A 20,290-nucleotide genomic window follows, 5' to 3' on the forward strand; every position below is an offset into this window, starting at 1 on the left:
ACTGTTCAACGTACAGGAGATTTCTCTTGCGTTCAGCCATGTGTGACTGCAATTCCGTCAAAAAAAGTAAACACCAGAACATACTCACCACAAACAAAGGACTCCATTGCTTTTTCAAAGATGATCTGCAAACGTTGAAAATCTGAAATAAAACTACTAAATGGACCATACCTATGTTGGCCACAACTCAAAACTGATTTTTCAATAAAAATGTCACGCACAGCAATTCCAAATAATCCTAATTTACATATTAGCAAGATTAAAGTGTAAGGGACAATTGCCAGTAGTTACTTTGTAACTACTGCATTCTTGAGTGCGAGTATTATGTTTTGCCGAAAGGAATAGTCGACTACTGTTTCGAAGGGTAAGTTAATATTGTACAGGTAAATATTAAACTTTTACAGCACGACCACCGCATTTTATTCTGCAATACATGCAAAAATGTTTTCGATTTTTTATAAAGGCAAAAAAAACTTACGTAACGTCTCAACTTTTTCTCCGGTGGAGACTTCCTCAGCCAGCCGTTGTAGACGATATCGCCGCCGCTCATCTTTCTCGCTCACGGTAAAAGGGCTGTGGAGACAAACCAGGATCGCCTCTCTCAGATCCAGCCCCAGTGAAGTCTGAACTAACTTTCCCAGCACAGCCCAGGTACTTCTTTCTATCACGATTCCACTGTTCAAACACACTTGGTGGTGGTGGGGGGGGGGGGAACGGAGCAGCCGTACTCGGGATGATTGATGGTTGGACAGACAGGGTTGTGGTGGGAGGGAAGGAGGACACTGACTCTCCCGCCCTGTCCACTGTCGTCCCAGCCGGACACTCGTGCCGCTGACTGACAGCTCCACTGCCCTCGGGTCCACAAACTTCACCAACAAAAACTCACCGATTGCAACCGATCCAACTATTCCGTGACGTTCCCGACGTGAGCTGACGTGCTCCAGGGTGAGTTTATGTATATGTGTGTGTTTGTGTGTCGGGGGAGGTGGAGGAATTCTGGGATTTGTAGTTTAAAACTCCCTCCCCAGTTCCTCTCGCTCTCTCTCCCTTCAAGCAAATACCACATACTTTATCCCCAGTGATTTATCTCCATGCTTTCCCTGTCCCGATGGACTGGAAAGGTAAGTCTTGCAGGGTGGAGACCGCCTCTTGCAGGACATAGGGAAGGTCACGGTCACGTATCTCTAATGCAAGCTGTTGTACCGCAGAGTTGGGTCTGCTTTGGTAACCGATACGTGTTGAGCAGTGTTAGAGACAGGGGACCCTGATCGATGAAGACTGGCCTTTCCCCCTCAACGCCAAGAGACGTCCACTCCCTCTCCGCCCAGCTACCAGGAGAGTCCGTCCTCAGTTTTCGATAATAAAACTACATTTCCCAGGAGTGGTGTAAAACCCAGCGTCTGGTAATGGGAGTCATCCCGTTTCACAGCCCTCCACCCCGTGGCTGTGGGGAGGAATCGGGCACAGATGGGGAAAACTCATTGATGGACCGAGGGTGTAATGAATACAAACAGTGATCTCGCCAGAATCTGACTGCCAGAATCGATGAGATTCAGTATTTCCTCGTTTAAGATCTTAAATTTATAAATTAGTTTTTTTTCCGCGTTTTTGTAAAAGACACTTTCAACTTTTTTTTTAAAAAAAGGAATGTTTTGGCAGAAGTGCAGGGTTGCTATGCCAGCCACTTCTATTATGGAATCGTGTCAAGAGAAAAATTATTACGCCGGCTGGGAGAGGAATCTGTGGAATGCAGGCGAAAAAAATGTTCCAGATTCCTGGAGCTCACTTGAAGGTGAAACTCCTTCTGAGTTTGCGTGGAGTGGGAGTTGGGAGAACGCAAACTAATCAGAGAGATGGAAGGCCTTCCTAGCTACTGCGTACACCAAACAACCGACGCCCCCACCCTGTTCACTTTGAAAATTAAAAACAACGACTTGCAACCCCCACCCCAAGCAAACAAGGGACTGGTTCAACATTTCTTTTCCCACATTTCAAGAAAAAAAGTCAATTTGATTTTTATTTTTTAAAAAGTATATATTTAAGTACCACTGATCATACCGGGAAAGAATCATGAACTAGATGACCTACCAGGATGAAAACAGTTCTGCTCGACTTTTTCCAGACGGAGTCATTACATCCTAGTTAGTGTGAGTGCGCACCGCATGCCCCAAAAGGAGCGCGTTTCTAAACAACCTATCCCGAGTGCAAGATCGATTTCTGCACCTAAAATTGTTTGAACGCGCCCATTTACAGTAATGTTGCAATGGATTGTGATATGAGATGTTTTGTTCAGCTGGGGTGCACTGATGACTTAATCGTGGAACTGTTTGGAAAGATCTGCTGAGTCAGACAATGCAAAGGAGCTGAATTGACATGTAAGGTAGACTTCAAAGAATGCTGAAGCCTCTTTTGGTTAATGGCTACTTGGACTGAGATGAGTCCAACTCCTGGTTCCAGCCAAAATCAATATAAGAAGTTTTTACATCAAAAGTTATAATGACTAAATATTTTCGAGAATGTTGCAAGGTTTTATACTTATATTACTGGCAAATACTTTTACAAGTTGTTGTAAAGTGTTGTATTTATCTATACTAATCTTAACATAAATGGAAGAATATGTTGATTAGTAACATGCCAATTATAAATAAATTATTTTTATATTGTTGTACAAATAAATAATTGGAATGAACACATTGAATGTGGTGCACTAGTTTGGAATTCCTTCTGTTTACCTTTCTCAATATTGTGTTTATGAAGGTGAGGAATGTCAGATCTGGAAAAATTTTTAAAGGTTTAAAACAAACTAACACCATGTGTCAATAATTAGGGTTCCTTTGCACTGAAACTCAGAAGTAGAGAGTCAGTTAGTGAGTCTTTTCCAGGCTGGAAATACAAAACAAATGGAGTGCCACAACACCCTCAGGTATTTACCATGCACCTTTATGATTTGGAAGAGAGGAGTGAGTATAATGTATGTAAGTTTGCTGATGATACAAAAAATGATTAGATTTAGATTACTTACAAAAATAGGCGGGAGGACATGTGCATTGAGAACTTAGGAATCTACAAAGGGATATAGAAAGGTTAAATGAACTGACAAAAAATTGGCAGAAAGCATTTAATGTAGGAACCTGTGAGGTCATGCACTTTGGTGGGAAAAATCAAAAGGTGGATGATTAAGGGAGATTCCAGGAAAGGGCAACAAAGATGAATAGGTAATTTACATTCATCTTCATTCCAGAGGATATATGTAAATTCTAAAAACAATGATAAATCAGGAGTTGAATGGATGGAGAGGAATCTGTGGAATGCAGGCAAATCTCAATCACCAGACAAGTGGTGCAGAGTAAAGGTTGGAGCTGGGATCGGATAAACTTCATCTAGAGTCTTTGAACGATGTCACGAGTGAGATGGTTCTAATTTTCCAAAACACCCTTTATTCAGGGATGTTTGCATTAGTTTGAAAGATTGTGAATATAACTCATTTACTGAAAAGGGGCAATAGAAAGAAGGGAGTTAACATTTGTCATAGGAAAATGTTGCAAGTTTTTTTGAAAAAATCAGAGTAAAGTACTTGAATACATTTAACGTAATTTGAAGACGTGCTGTGGATAACAGAGAACAAATGGATATACTGTATTTAGGTTCACAAAAGGCATTTATTAAGATGTCATATTGAAGTTCAAGGTCCAGAGGGTAGCATATTGACATGGATAGAATATTGCCTGGCTAACAAGAAGCAGAGAGTAGGTACATAAATGAGTCTTTATCAGGTTGGCAAGATATAATGAGTGTCAAGAGTGTGATGCTGGCACAACATCCGAGGAGCAGAAGAATTGACATTTCAGGCATAAGCCCTTCATCAGGAATGTGGCTTGTGGTCCAGGGGGCTGTAAGTCATATGGGAGGCGGGGGTGTGCTGAGGGGAAGGCAGCTGAGAATGCATGAGGTAAATGAAAGTGGGAGAGAAGGTGATAGGTTGGGGGGGGGGTGGTGGTGGAGCAGATAGATGGGAAAGACAAGAGGGTGGTGCCGATTTGGAGGCTTGGGACTGAGATAAAGTGGGGGGAAGGGGAAAATGAGGAAACTGGTGAAATCCACATTAATCCCATGTGGTTCCAGGGTTCCAAGGCAGATGTTGATGCGTTCTTTCTCCAGGCGTCGGATGGTTAGGAGTTGGTGATGGAGGATTCCTTCCCCCCCACTTATCTCAGTCTCCTCAATCATGAAACCCTAAACACCCGATGCCTGGAGGAAGAATGCCTCAACTTCTGCCTTGAGAGCCTTCAAGTACAAGGCATTAAAGTGGATTTCACCAGTATTCTCATTTCCCTTCCCCCCACCTTATCCCAGTCCCAAGTCTCTAACTCGGCACTGTCCTTTTTGACCTGTCCATTGTCTTTTCCAACTATCCGCTCCACCTCCTCTCTGACATATCACATTCTCAGCTACCTTACCCTCAGCCCCCCCTCAGCCTCCCCTTTATCTCTCTGCTCCCTGGCCCACAAGCCTCATTCCTGATGAAGGGTTTATTCCCAAAATATTAATTCTCCTGCTCCTTGGATGCTGCCTGACCAGCTGTGCTTTTCCAGCACCACATTATTGACTCTGATCTCCAGTATCTGCAGTCCTCACTTTCTTCAAGATATAACGAGTGGTGTGTCTTCGGGATCAGTATATAGGTCTCAACTGTTTAGAATTCAGGTAAATTACTTTGTTAAAGTAATTGAAGGTAAATTGGCAGGTTTGCTGATGACTCAAAGATAGGTAGTGAAGTAAGTTGTGAAGAGACAGAAAGATTGTACAAAAATATGTTAAATATATTGGCAAAAATGTAGCAAATGGAGTGTAATGTGGGAAAATGAAATAGTCCATTTTATTGGGAAGATAAAAAGAAGCATGCTGTTTAATTAGGAAAAATTGTAGAGCTCCACCGTGCAGAGGGAAAGAGTGTAGGCAGAGCGGCGTGAATCATAAAAGCTTAGAATGGAGGTACACCAAGTTATTTGGAAAGCTAAGAATTTGATCATTTATCACAAGTAGAATTGAATACAAAAGTAGGGAGGTTATGCTTCATTTATACAAGGCATCTGGATTACTGTATTCAGTATTGGTCACCTTATTTAAGGAAGGACATAAGTGCATTGGGGCCACTTGAGAGATTTATTCAACTATTACCTGGAAAGAATGCAGTGTCTTAAGAGGAAAGATCGGACAAGCTATGCCTGCGTCTCCAGAGTTTAAAAGAGTAAAAGAAGACATTGCAAGTTGCATCACAGTTGGATACGGTGGTTAAGAAGGCATTTAGCAAGCTTGTCGTCATTGCTCAGACCATTGAGTGTAAGAGTTGAGACATCATGTTGAGGTTGTGCAGACATTGATGAGGCCACCTTTGGAGTACTGTGTACAATTCTGGTCACCCTGTTATAGGAAGGGTATTATTAAATTTGAGCAGATTCAGAAATTTACAAGGATATTGCCAGGACCGGAGAGTCTGAATTACGAGGAGAGGCAGGATAGGCTGGGACTTTTTTTCACTGCAGCATGGGAGGTTGGGGTGATCTAGTAGAGGTTTATAAAATCGTGATAGAGAAGGTGAATAGCAAAGGTCTTTTCCCTTGGGAAGGGGAGTTCAAAACAAGAGGGCATATTTTAAGGTGTGAAGAGAAGGATTTAAAAGGGATGTGCGGGACAACTTTCACACAGAGGGTGATTTGTATGTGGAATGAACTACCAGAGGGAGTGGTAGGTGCAGGTGCAATTACAACAAGACATTTGGACAGATACATGAATTGGAGAGGTATATAGGGATATGGGCCAAATGCAGGAAAGTGGGAGTAGTTTAGTTTGGGAAACTTGGTTAGCATAGACAATTTGGACCAAAGGGTCTGTTTCCATGCTGTATGACTCTGACTCTGAAAGATCCTGATAACATTTGACAGTGTAGCTGTTGAGAAGGTGTTTCTTTTGGGAGACTTTACATCTAGGAAGTCACTTGAAAAATCAGAGATCTCCCATTTAGGGCTGAATTTAGGTGTTAGTCTGGTGAAGTAACAAAACAAGACTACTCACATGTCTAAGCGCAGAAATAGCATACATAGATGAACCCACAAGGAGAGGGTTAGATCTAAGCTCTGCAGTCCTGCCACATAGAGCCCTAAATGGTGGTGGAGTATCAAACAGCTGTCAGAAGGAGGAGGAAGCTTTACAAATATCCCACCTTTAATTATAGGGGAGTGCAGCACATCAGTGCAACTACAAAGCAGAAGTATTTACAACCACCATCAGCTAGAAACGCCAAGCAGATGATCCAGCTCAGTAAAACAAAACAAAGAATTGCGAATGCTAGAAATCTGAAACAAAAACAAAGTGTTGGAGAAACTCAGCAGGTCTGGCAGCATCTGTGGAGAGAAAACCAGAGCTCTCTGAACACTTGCTGTCAGACCTGCTGAGTTTCTCTTCTCCTGCACTTTGGGTTTTTGATTCATTTCAGTGTACACCTGAGATTACTAACATCTGAGTACTGGATACTGCAAAGTCTATGATATCATTTCATCAATGAAATTAAAGATTTCCGCTCAGAACTAGTCACACCATTAACCAAGCTATTAAGACCAAAAGAAATAGGAACAGGAGTAGGTCAATCAACCCCTTGAACCTGCTTATGAGACCCAAATTAGGAAAAATTACCCCTCTTTATATAATCTTTAACTTCTACTTAAATAAAATCAGAGATCCTGGAGAAACTGTAGATCTGGCAGCATTTGTGGAGGGAGAAAGAAAGTTAATGTTTCAATCCAAAATGGCTTTTTCAGAACAGGTATAGTGAAAAGATGACAAGGTGGAATTGGGTCAGAGGGATACGGAGGTGACGAAGGCCAGAGTTGGCTGTCAGACTTGCTGAGTTTTTCCAGCATTTTCTGTCGTTTATTTCAGATCTCCAGCATCCATAGTACTTTGCTCTTCTTTAAATTTTACTTAACTGATATTCCCAGTTCTTGTCCTATGAATTGTGCAGTCCTCTTAAATAAATATTCAAAATAACTGAAAGCTTAAAGGTTTTCAGTTTTTAATAACATATAGATTTCTAACCAGACACTCTCAAATTAAACATTTCTGATGAGGTAACTTACTCCCTCAATTGAAAACCCCTTTCCAGTAGAGAAGCTATACTTGCTTCTCACCCCAGTCAGGTCTCTGAACTACCCAATAGACCTTTAATCGAGTCATAGAGATGTACAACAAAGAAACATTGGTAAATGATGAAAAGTAGTGGACCTAGCACTGATCTTTGTGGCAGTCCACTGGTCACAGGCCTCCAGTCTGAAAAACAACCCTCCACCACCACTCTCTGTCTTCTACCTTTTGAGTCAGTTCTGTATCCAAATGTTCTCCCTGTATTCCATGAGATCGAACTTAGCCAACCAGTCTCCCATGGGGAACCTTGTCAAACGCTTTACTGAAGTCCATTTGGATTACATCTACTGCTTTGCCCTCAACAATTCTCTTTGTTACTTTTTCAAAACTCAACCAAGTTCATGAGACATGATTTCCTATGCACAAAGCTGGGAATTTGTGTTGCAGATGTTTCGTCTCTGTCTAGGTGACATCCTCAGTGCTTGGGAGCCTCCTGTGAAACGCTTCTGTGATGTTTCCTCCGGCATTTATAGTGATTTGTATCTGCCGCTGCCGCTTCCAGCCACTGCAGCGGATAGCTGGAACTGACAACCGAAACGGCAGATACAAATCACTATAAATGCTGAAGGAACCATCACAGAAGCGCTTCACAGGAGGCTCCCAAGCACTGAGGATGTCACCTAGACAGAGACGAAACGTCTGCAACACAAATTCCCAGCTCGGCGAACAGAACCACACCAACGAGCACCCGAGTTGCAAATCTTTTCACCAACTTTGAACTTCTATGCACAAAGCCATGTTGACTATCCCTAATCAGTCGTTGCCTTTCCAAATACATGTAACTCCTGTCCTTCAGGATTCCCTCCAACAACTTGCCCACCATCGACATCAGGGTCACTGGTCTATAATTCCCTAGCTTTCCTTACCAACTTTCTTAAATAATGGTACCACATTAGCCAACCTCCAGTCTTCTGGCATCTCACTTGTGACTATTGATGATACAAATATCTCAGCAAGGAGCCCAGCAATCACCTCCTAGCTTCCCACAGTGTTCTAGGGTACACCTGATCATGTCCTGGGGTTATATCCACTTTTATGCGTTTCAAGCCATCCAGCACTTCCTCCTCTGTAATATGGACATTTTTCAAGATGTATCTTTCTATTTCCTCACATTTTCTATTTTCCATATCCTTCTCCACAGTAAACACTGATGCATCGTTTAGGATCTGCCCCATCTCCTGTGGCTCCACACAAAGGCTGCCTTGCAGATCTTTGAGGGGCCCTATTCTCTCCCTAATTATCCTTTTGTCCTAAATGTGTTTGTAAAAACCCTTCTCCTTAACCCATTTGCCAAAGCTATCTCATGTCTCCTTTTTGCTCTCCTACAGTATACTCCTACTTCCTTTATACTCTTCTAAGGAGTCACCTGATCTCTCCTGTCTATACCTAACATATGTTCCTTCTTTTTCTTAACCAAACCCTCTATTTCTTTACTCATCCAGCATTCCCTACACCTACCAGCCTTTCCTTTCACCCTGACAGGAATATACTTTCTCCGGACTCTCGTTATCTCATTTCTGAAGGTTTCCCATTTTCCAGCTGTCCCTTTACTGCGAACATCTGCCCCCAGTCAACTTTTGAAAGTTCTTGCCTAATACTGTAAAAATTGGCCTTCCTCCAATTTAGAACTTCAACTGCTAGATCTGGTCAATTCTTAATCTTTGAGTTTTCTTAATGAAATTAATCCTTGACTATTCTGAATTGAAATTAAGCTAATGTCCTTCAGTGTTTAACTATCATAAACCAACCCAGTATATACTTTGTATTCTGTTAACATTCTAAGGGTTGGATTATGTGACTGTTCTGGAAAGACTGATTGACCTAATTCATTTTGTATTTAAAATAAATCTTTACAAAAACAACCAATATGCATATGCCACTATTTTGAAATCCATACTCTAAAAACTGATACTTACACCTTTTAACAGAGGAACCACAACCTGTGAATTTAAAGATAAATCCTAGGTAGCAAAGCAAAAGAGAAATAAGTAATCTAATCTAATCTAATAACATCCCTTTGTCCCACTTGTAGAAATATTCATGGCAGTATGCCCTAATCATAGACTTGATGGTCTAATGGTACCATACTAAAACCCCTTGTGACTGTGAGTGGTAGACTGAAGCTTTTGACTTGGTTATTTGTGTTATGAAGATGTTTCTTTTTTCCAAGGATTCATATTTCCACATAGTGGACTGTGGTTTATTTGAAATGCTGAAGAGATACCTGTCACATTTTTTTAAACTGGTTATTCTTTGAAGACGCTTCTTTAAAATCACATCACTTAAACTAATTGCTTGGATTTGTTTTAATGGAATCACATGCCTGGGTTTACGGTTAAGTTGCAAGGTGGCAAAGGGACAGGTGAGTGAAGCAATGTTCAGGGTGCGTCAGGGTGGGCAGGCTTTATCAGGTCCTGCAGGGATAGGGAGGGTGGGTCCTGGGTCACAAGTCCAGAGGCAGGGGGTTGATTCGGGTCTGTCTGAGGGATGGGATTGGATGGTTGGGTCTGACAGCAACCGATTTGAGTTGAATTGGGTCTGGCACAAGAAGAAGGTGGTCCAGGGCCAGGTTAAGTGGAGTGGGGGGAGTGAGTCAGGTCAGGTTTCTAGGGAGGAGGGATGTCAGTGTTCAGGTCAGTCCTGACAGGATGATGGGTTGGGAGTTGGGTCATGTTCAGTGAGAGAGGAGGGATGCAGGGTACAGGGAACTGGGTCCAGGAACTGGAAGGGTTGAGAGGGTTCATCAGGGAATGGAGATGTTTACGGGTCAGATCCAGCAGAGGAAGGGCTTGGTTGCAGGTCAGCACCATCGGGGGAGGGTTTGGTCATGGGTCAGGACCATCGGGGAGGAGTTGGTTGTGGGTCACTTCCTACAGAGGGTGGGGTTGTTTGTTGATGGAATAGGCTGTTGGAGGGTCAAGTCCAATCCAACTGCAGGGGAACGGTTGGTTGGATCTTGAATTTATTGGTTCAGTCCCAATGAGGGGCTGCATGAAGGGTAGTGTTCTGAGGTAGTATATGTGGTCAGAGCTAGTGTAGTTTGGGATGAATGTAACCAGTTTAATTGTTACACAGGAGACAAACTATTTATTTAATAATCCCACTTCACCTGAGAAGCCATTTTAATTAATTCCGTCAGAACCATCCAGAGTGTCCAACTTAAATGGAGACTTTTTGGAGGGATCCTAGCCTTGAGTAATTCCCAGTGGAAAATTCTATTTCCCATGCAATATTTTCAGAGTGTGCTACCATTCCACAGGGTCCCAATGCTGAACTCCCATTAATATAGGCATAACAATGTCTGGCCAGTGGAAAATCTGTCCCCAAGCTATAGCTGTGAGGTCAATTGCAAACACTGATATGAATATGGGGGTGATCAACATGATTTTAGATAAGAGTGGTGCTGGTAAAGCACAGCAGCTCAGGCAGCATCCGAGGAGCAGGAAAATTGACGTTTTGGGCAAAAGCCCTTCATCAGGAATAGAGGCAGAGTGCCTGCTCAGCACTGTCCCCATGACTTGTCCCACCTGCCTATCTTCCTTTCCATCTATCCACTCCACCCTCCTCTCTGACCTATCACCTTCATCCCCACCCCCATTCACCTATTGTACTCTATGCTACTTTCTCCCCACCCCCACCCTCCTCTCATTTATCTCTCCACCCTGCAGGCACTCTGCCTCTATTCCTGATGAAGGGCTTATGCCCAAAACGTTGATTTTCCTGCTCCTCGGATGCTGCCTGAACTGCTGTGCTTTACCAGCACCACTGTAATCTAGAATCTGGTTTCCAGCATCTGCAGTTTTTACTACGATGGTGAATATGATACTTGAGAACAACAGGGAATTCTTGTCAAAAGAAAAAAAAAACTCCTTAACTTTGAAATGAGGCAGGTAAACCTGTTGTTACACTTTGGGACTTAAGAGCCATTCAAAGCCATTTGCTGTGAAAAGGCATAGCTTTACCACCAAAGGAGCATTGAATGCAGTGTTTTGAAGTAATCAGCATGGGTGGGATGTAGTAGCTTCTCCAATGGTCATGAAAAGACCAGTTGAGGTAAAGAAGACAGCAGTTGCAGGAAAAAAACTTCTAGGAAATTTTCCTCCATGTGTAGGGTCCTGAGGTATAACTAAACAGGTTCCATCATTGGAGACCAAATTGGCACGACAAAAAGAAATTTGTTTTTCTGAAACATTCTTTGGGGATTTGGAGAATCAGAAGGAAATCATCAATAAGTCTTTTTTGATTGAGGCTCAACAAGTTTATCTCGAGTTAAATAAAATAACATAATCAGCTCTAAGGAACTGAAGCAGGGGGATTTCTGAATTATGCCTTTGTGGAAAAAATGAAAGGAACGGAACACCAGACTATATTACAGCCTCAACATTTTAAAAACTGTCCACATTGCAGGAAAAAAAATGTATTGCTGATTCTTTATTTAAGTTTTTTTTAAATTATCCGATAACTAGATAGTTAGACATAACTATTATTTACTGTAAAGAGTGAATGACTGTGTGTGGATTTGCCTTAATTTTTAAAATATTTTTGCTTGGTTACATTTTGCAATGAAACGTATATTTTAAAACAGTATTCCATTTCTCTAAAGGGTGGAGATGTTTCATTCATAACGTTTTTTGAGGATTTACATTTTAAGAATTTTGAACAGTGGTTCACTTGGACTGCTAATTACAAAGAGTCATTACAAAGAGCTTGGGACTTTTTTTTAAATTTTGGAAGCCATGGCTTAAGCTTATTGCTTAAACTTGTTTACTTGAAATCACATACCTAGATTAATGGCTTGTTTTGGATATTGTTTGGATCTACTGAAGAAGACCAGTTACCCAGCTCACCCGCTACCTGTCTGACTTTACTTTGGTAAAGTCCAGTGTTCGAAGTGAGAAAACTGATACAGCGGTTCTCCTAAAACACTTATGAAATTTTGACTATGGGTGAACAAACTGAATTTGCAAAGATTCCAGTGGTAAGTGCTTACATTTCATGAAAGCTGTTATTGTGTGCCAAGATGCTGACTAATAATTGTTTATTAATCAATTTATTCAAAAGAATAGTAACCAGCATGGAGCATCTCATGGTGAGTTGACAATGTCCCTACATCGAGGTGAGAATTTTTGGTTCAAATTCCACCTGCCCTGGAGTTGTCATAAAGTGCCCAAACATTTGATTAAAAATAATTAGAAATGACTTGGTCTATTTAAGGATTCTTTATATGGAATTCCTTTCTCTTTCCATTGGGGATCTGGGGTGGAATGCTGCACGCAGCAATACTCATGCAACAGTGACATGGGCAGTAAATGACCACATTATATGTGTCACACTTAGCTGTGTGCTGACGTCATTCCCAGCATTGACTTCCAGTTTTGCAAGTTGCTGCCATCCAAGGACCTAGGAGGTCTGTGCAGAGGAAAACAAAATTCAAGGAAACGTAGATCACAACATCTGCCAGAGTCTGGGTGGGAAAGGCAGGTGTTGTAGATGAATGTAGATGGGTTGGGAGGGGACTTGGGGGATTGTGAATCCTATGGGGTTAACAGGATGGGCTACTAGGAAAGGGATGTGGATGTTTGGTGACTCATCAACATGGTCAAGTTGGAATGCCCGTGTTCATTCGGGTGCCCTGTGGAGTTTCACAGGTGCAGACACAAGGGATGCCAGTTGTTCTGTGCAATCCATTGAGTGGCAAGTTGTCCCAGGAAGGGCATGTGTTAAGAACTAGGAAATTGGATGTGAGTGATGCCACAGCGGCGAGCGACATTCCATGTGTGTGTCTCTCTCTGCCTCTGTCTCTGTCTTCAGATAGCTCATTCATTTACATCCTCAGCAAATTTTGGTTGTATCAGCCTTCTTTTAAAAAAAAATGTTAGAATCCCAATTTAGAAGTGTTGAAGTAATTTGGGGTTCTGAGCTTTCATCGTGCCAATTTAAAGGGGTTGCTTTTCTGTATTTTATTGTAGGAGAAAGTGAGGACTGCAGATGTTGGAGATCAGAGCTGAAAATGTGTTGCTGGAAAAGCGCAGCAGGTCAGGCAGCATCCAAGGAGCAGGAGAATCAACGTTTCTGGCATGAGCCCTTCTTCAGCTCTATAATCCAGATCTATGGGGATTCTGTGCAAAGAGGGGAAGGCAGATTGTAGAACCTCCTCTTGGACCTGTTCTTGTGTGTGGCCAAGGTGGCCATCAACAGGTCCATGCAGCGGACAGTGGAAGTGTCATCATCCCCAACTGTCCCTCTTCCATGGTTACATCAATGCAGGGATATCCGTGGAGTGGTAGCATATAGACTCCATTATCACAGTACAGACATGTCATGATTGTGTGGACCACCCCCCTACCCCCCACTGTCCCTCTCACAGTGCACCATCACCTTCAGAAATGACAACTTAATTTAAATTTTAATTAGTTTTTGTTTTCATTTTGTTTCACCTTGTTTCAGTGTATCACCAACAGAAGAACTAGGAGCAGGAGTAGGTAACTCAACCCATAGAGCCTGATCTGCATTCAATGTAATTATGGCTGATCTTATTTTCGCCTCAACACCAATTTCCTGCCTGCTGTCCGGAACTCTTCAACCTATTACTTATTAAAAATGTATTTCCTCCTTAAATTCTTTCAATGCCTCCGCATCAACTGTACTCTAGAGTAGTCGATTCCTCAAATACACAAGCCATTGAGAGAAATAATTCCTCATGATCTGTTGTTTTAAATCTGCCAACCCTTTTCCTGAAATCATGCCCCCTCATTCTAGATTGTCCCTCAAAGAAAGACAACTGCTCTACGTCTACTTTGTCAATCTCCTTTAACTCTTATATACTTCATTTAGATTTCCTCTCACTTTTTTCAAACTTTAGCGACGATAGGTTAAAACTGCTCAGGTGGTTTAACTAGTTTATTTATTTAAAAGCATAGAAAAGAATTGTTAGCATTGACCTGCCCCAACCACAGGTGGTTGGTACCCAGAGCCCAATACAAAAAAGAAAACCCTGTTACCAGCCCAAACATTAGATTGTATTCCAAACAATGATATGGGCATATACTCTATGTCAATATTGTTTATTAAAACCTTGGTATTCAATTCATATTCTCTCCAAATAAAATGCTTGAGTGGCCCATGTATCCCTATGTATAAATATGGGTTTCCTTGCCTCACTTGAAGAGTAGGGTGTGACTTTTCTTTTGGACAAGAACTCTTCATAACACTCGGATCTTTTTATCTCTCACCATCTCCCCCCTCCCAAACAAAAAGCAATTTATTTTACATGGATTTATTGTTGCAGATAAAGACATAGCTTTGTCTGTCGAGCTGTTGATCTAAGTGCTTTTGCTTCACTGACATGTTGTGCCCTAATAAATCCTTCAGGCTTATCCCATAACTTCCAGCAATCAGTGTCAATGTGTCCTTTCTTGTTGTAATGGAAGCATGCTCACTTTCAAGCATGACTCCTTTTCTCAGTACTCTCTTTTCTAGACTGACTGGATGGGATCCCTTCATCTTCTCAGATTTGTGGGGGTATGTGAAAAAAGGTTGCCCTTGGGGTAAAGGCTTTTGAGTAACATGATTGATAAGGTTGGCACAGTTGGAAAGGAGAGATCACATCCAGAGTGAGCCCCAACCCGATTAAGTATGCAATTTGGAGACAGCATGGTAGTTCAGCAGAGGGGAAGAGTAAGTTTTTGCTTGCTTTTTTTGGCTCACGTTTTTCAAGATGTTTTTTTAAACAGGATAAATTGAAGCTCAGGATCAGGGACACAGCACAAAAGAGTGACATCGCAAGTAAACCATAAGTTCATCAGTTGGTGATAGCTACTAATTTAACTATTTGTTTTAGGTTACTTTCACATTGAAGAGAAAAAGTGGAAATATTTACATGCTACAAACTAAAAGACCAGTTTTTGTCATTTACATAAATGACTTGGATGTGAGTATAAGAGGTACAGTTAGTAAGTTTGCAGATGGCACCAAAATTGGAGGTGTCGTGGACAGTGAAGAAGGTTACCTCAGGTTACAACAGGATCTTGACCAAATGGGCCAATGGGCTGAGAAGTGGCAGAGGAAGTTTAATTCAGATAAATGCTAGGTGCTGCATTTTGGGAAAGCAAATCTTAGCAGGACTTATACACTTAATGGTAAGGTCCTAGGGAGTGTTGCTGAAAAAGAGACCTTGGAGTGCAGGTTCATAGCTCCTTGAAAGTGGAGTCGCAAGTCGATAGGATAGTGAAGAAGGCGTTTGGTATGCTTTCTTTTATTGATCAGAGTATTGAGTACTGGAGTTGGGAGGTCACGTTGCGGCTGTATAGGACATTGGTTAGGCCTTTGTTGGAATATTGTGTGCAATTCTGGTCTCCTTCCTATTGGAAAGATGTTGTGAAACTTGAAAGGGTTCAGGAAAGATTTACAATGATGTTGTCAAGGTTGGAGGATTTGATCTATAGGGAGAGGCTAAACAGGCTGGGGCTGTTTTCTCTGGAGCGTCAGAGTTTGAGGGGTGACCTTATAGAGGTTTACAAAATTATGAAGAGCATGGATAAGATAAGTAGACCAAAGTCTTTTCCCTGGGGTCAGGGAGTCCAGAACTAGAGGTTTCGGGTGAGAGGGGAAAGATATAAAAGAGACCTAAGAGGCAACTTTTTCACTCAGAGGGTGGTGCGTATATGGAATGAGCTGCCAGAGGAAATGGTGGTACAATTGCAACATTTAAAATGCAATTGGATGGGTATATGAGTAGAAAGGGTTTGGAGGGATATGGGCCATGTGCTGGCAGGTGGGATTAGATTGGGTTGGAATATCTGGTCGGCATGGACAGGGTGGACCGAAGGGTCTGTTTCCATGCTGTACATCTCTATGAATCTATGACTGTATGACATTTTTTAAAAATCAGATTAAGACCTAAGTAATTAAGATAAAGATGAAGAAACAGGTGATGTGTTGTGACTACATGACATGGAGCTGGTGGATCCTGTGGTGGTTCAGAGACATCATATGTAGCACATGTTGGTTGCTTGATGAACGTAGCTAAGAGTTGATAAGTTGGAGTCTACATTTCACATACTGAGACTCAGGGAGGGGGAGAGTTACCTGGATGCTGTGTTTCAGGAGGCAGTCACACCCCTTAGATTAACTGCTGCGAATTTGGACAGTCATCAGGGACAGGAGGGTGTGACTATGAATGATGCAAGTAGAGGGATCCAGGAGGTAGTGTTGGAACTTAAGTTTGTTTAAATTTAAAATTCTTGCTACCTGTGTGGATGAAAGTGAGAGCTTTATGCAGGATGAGCAAACTGACCATAGCACTGTGGTACAAGGAGCCATTCAAGGGAGGGGAGAAAAGAGAAATGAAGTTGTAATAGGAAATAATATAGTCAGAAGAGCATATACAGTTCTCTGTGGCCAGGATTGAGAGTTCTGAAAACTGTGTTGCCTGCAAGGTGCCCAGGTTCAATACATCTCATCTGGGCTGCAGAGGAATTTGGAGTGGAAGAGGAAAGATTCAGTTGTGGACCACATAGGTACCAATGATATAGGTAGGAAGGGGAAACATGCTGAAGGAATATGAGCAGCTAGGGGATAAAAGTAAGAAGCAAAACAGACGCTAATCTCTGGATTACTACATTTGTGATTAGCAAATTGGTACAGGGTCAACAAGATTAAAAGGTAAACATGTGGCTCAAAGATTGGTGTGGAAGAAACAGGTTTGAATTCATGAGATATTGGCGCCAGTACAGGGGAAGGAGGGAGCCATTCTGATGGAATGGACTCCACTCGAATCATGCTGGGATCAGACTACTGGCGAATCATGTAACTAGGGTTATGGTTAGGACTTTAAACTAGATAGTGGTGGGCGAGAGTTCACTTGCATGGAAAATTATGCTAAAAGATAAAGGCTGGAGGAATGGACTCAGCAGATGTTATTAAAGTTTCCAGAACAAATCAAAGGACAGAGCATATGGAAAGGGTCAGGAATCTAACTTTAGACACAACAGATGGCTCCCTGAACCGCAGTGCTATGGTCAATTTGCTCATCCTCCATAAAGCTCTCATTCTCATTCACACAGGGAGCAAGAATTTTAAATTTAGACAAGTACACCGAATTGATGGTGTTGTACTTAAATACATGCAGTATATAAAACAAGATAAATGAGATGGTAGCGCAGATTGAAATTGTCAGGTATGATGTTGTGGATACCATAGACACCTGGCTGCAAGGGGATCAGGGCTGGGAAATAAATATCCAAGGTTCACATCCTATTGAAACAACAGGCAGATGGGCAGAAGGGGAGAGGTTTCCTTGTTAGTAAGAAATTAAAATAAATTTATAATAAGAAGTGATATAAAGTCAAAAGGTGTAGAATCTGTGTGGGTAGCATTGAGGAACCACAAAGTAAAATAAGACCCTGAAGGGAGTTGCATACAGGTTTTCTTGTTCTAGTCAGGATGCGGGGCAGAAAGTAAATTAGGAGATAGAAAAGGCATGTGAGAAAAGCACTACTTCAATATTCATTGGGTCGTCAATTTGCAGCTGGATTAGGAAAGTCAGGTTGATAGCGAATCTCAAGGAAAGAAATTTGTGGAATGTCTGTGAAATGCTTTTTTTTGGAGCAGCTTGTGGTAGAGCCCAGTTACAATTCTGGATTTGTTGATGTTAATGGGGCAGACTTAATTAAGGAGCTGGAGGTTTAGGAACCCCTAAAGAGCAGTCACCATAATATGTCAGCATTCACCCTGCAGTTTGAGAGGGAGAAGCTTGAATCCAATGTAATGGTTTTACCATAAAGGTAATTACAAAGACATGAGGGAGGAGCTGGCTGGAGTTAATTGCAAGGGGTCCTAGCAGGGAAGATGGTAGAGTAGCAAGGGCAGGGGTTTCTCGGGGCAATTTGGGAGGCACAGCAGAAATTCATTCTAAGGAAGAAGAAACATACTATGGGACAATGAGACAACCATGGCTAACAAGGGAAGTCAGGGACAGCACAAAAGCAAAAGAAAAAGCATACAATGTTGTAAAGATTATTGGGAAGCCTTCAAAAACCAGCAGAGAATAATTGATGGGGCTCCAGTGGAAGTTTACAAGAATGGTCGTGGGGATGAAGGTGTGGGTGTGGGTCATTATAAGGTGTGGTTGAGGAATCTGCATCTGTATTTGATGGAGTTTTGCAAGATAGGGCGGGGAGCTGATTGAAACTTATAGGCCTGGATAGAATGGACATGGGGAAGATATTTTGCACCAGGAGAGACTAGAACCCAAGGGTACAGCCTTAGAATGAAGGGACATCCCTTTCGAACTGAGAGGAGGAGGAATTTCTTCAGCCAGAGAGTGGTCAATCTGTGAAACTCATTGCCACAGAGGGCTGTGGAGGTCAAGTCATTGAGTGTATTTAATACAGAGATAGATTTTTGTTGTTAAGCAAATCAAATGTTATGGGGAGAAGGCAGGATAAAGGGGCTGAAAAACATCAGCCAGAATCAAATGCTGGAGAAGGCTTGATGGGCCAAATAGCCTAATTCAGCTTATTTCTTATCATCTTCCAGAGGAAGCGCATCATCATCAGCTACCTTGGCTGCTTGTCTAGCATTTGAAGCCTTTTGGTTCTCCTTGTGTGCCCTTACATATGTAGGTAGTGAATTTTTAAGAGTTTTCAAGATTTATTTCCCTGAGAATTTTGTTTTTGGTCTCTATTCATAGGGATAAGTTCCAATGTTTGGCCCCTCGTGCACACATTGTCCTGGGATCTGCTGGACGGCAGAAGGAACCATAGAACTGGTGTGCTGCTAGAAGGTAATATTCCACACCCATCCACCTTTGTGTTCATCCCAGCCTGGGCTTAAAAATTCAGCCCAGAGCCTGTTTGCACCTAGTATAAGTCAGGGAAGTTGTGGTAATGGGTTCAGTGTAAAATCAGTGAGTTTTGGGTTATTACAAGTTATAAGTAAGCTAATTGGTGATTGTATAAACCATCATTGAAATATTCAATAGTAATACCATTGGGTATAGCGGAAATCTGAGAATGACCACAAATAGTAATTTCAGCAGCCATTGGCTACTGGTGGAATCACTGTTCCTCCTATGTCTGGTTTCCCCTCTTCTAATCTCTCCATATTCAAACTCTTCCCTTCCATAATGCTTGCTTGCCTTCTCACCTGCTCCCAGATGTCTTCCTTGCTCTCTGAAACTGGCACACAATTTCATAATTAACAAAATCACATAACAACAGGGACTAATCCTTCACAACATTTGTATAAAAAAAATCGTACTAGCTATAATATGAACATGTGTCATTTGGTCAGAATATCCCATCATCAAACTGTTCGGAATTTCCCCAACCAAAGTTTGCAAGCTTCATTGTTGGCAGTGGATTTCTTGAAATTCACAGTTACTATAATCCGTTCTTATTTTAAATGACAATGGTTGTTCAGTCTTAGTGATTTGTGACACAGTTGTGTTTGATGCAGTATCTTATTTTAATTACAGTGCTGTCATCTTCCAGGAAGTAGTGAGTTGCTTTGAGAGGACATCTTCCTATCGTTTGGTATAATAATTGCTAGGTGGCTCCCCCTGGTGTTTCTAGAAAATACACACAATGATAGCACATGTATTTGGGAGCAATTTTCAACAGTACCCCATCACCTCACAAAAAAAGTCTGATTTTTATCTTTTTTTCTTTGTACCAAATGTAATTATAATAATGTTTGTTTGATTTCAATTTAAAATCATACTTAATTTCTGCATCACTCCTCAGTTACAGAGCACAATTTATTAAAACTTCTCTTCACCTCTAGAACACAACCTGTTTTACCTCAAGTGCTCCTGAATAAAGTCTCTGTTACTTTCTAGTCCAACGTTCTCCTGGCTAACCTCCTATCTTGTGCTGATTCAAAAATTAGCTGTCTACATTTCAGTGACTAGGAGAAAGTGAGGACTGCAGATGCTGGACAGTCAGAATTGAAATGTGTGGTACTGGAAAAACACAGCAGGTCAGGTAGCATTTCTGAAGGATTTATGCCGGAAACGACGACTCTCCTGTTCCTTGAATGCTGCCTGACCTGCTGTATTTTTCCAGTGCCACACTTTGACACTATCTACGTT

The 20,290-nt window shown here is 41.7% G+C and overlaps 1 protein-coding gene across 9 annotated transcripts in view; it reads right to left on the bottom strand.

Annotated features, from left to right (window-relative positions):
* The window catches only part of gab1 (GRB2-associated binding protein 1), a 219,579-nt gene extending 217,391 nt beyond the window's left edge, over window positions 1–2,188 (bottom strand). For 3 of the 9 annotated variants that reach the window (XM_060851711.1, XM_060851709.1, XM_060851703.1), the window contains exon 1: window positions 479–936. In XM_060851711.1, the coding sequence (XP_060707694.1) occupies window positions 479–550 (72 nt within the window). In that variant the 5' untranslated portion in view covers window positions 551–936. Of the gene's footprint in view, window positions 1–478; window positions 937–2,088 lie in introns of those variants that run through there. The other 6 variants (XM_060851712.1, XM_060851708.1, XM_060851707.1 and 3 more) reach the window with 4 other exon arrangements.
* Window positions 2,189–20,290: the final 18,102 nt, after the last annotated feature.

The sequence above is a fragment of the Hemiscyllium ocellatum genome, chromosome 36 (genome assembly GCF_020745735.1).
Source record: "Hemiscyllium ocellatum isolate sHemOce1 chromosome 36, sHemOce1.pat.X.cur, whole genome shotgun sequence".
Taxonomy (NCBI): domain Eukaryota; kingdom Metazoa; phylum Chordata; class Chondrichthyes; order Orectolobiformes; family Hemiscylliidae; genus Hemiscyllium; species Hemiscyllium ocellatum.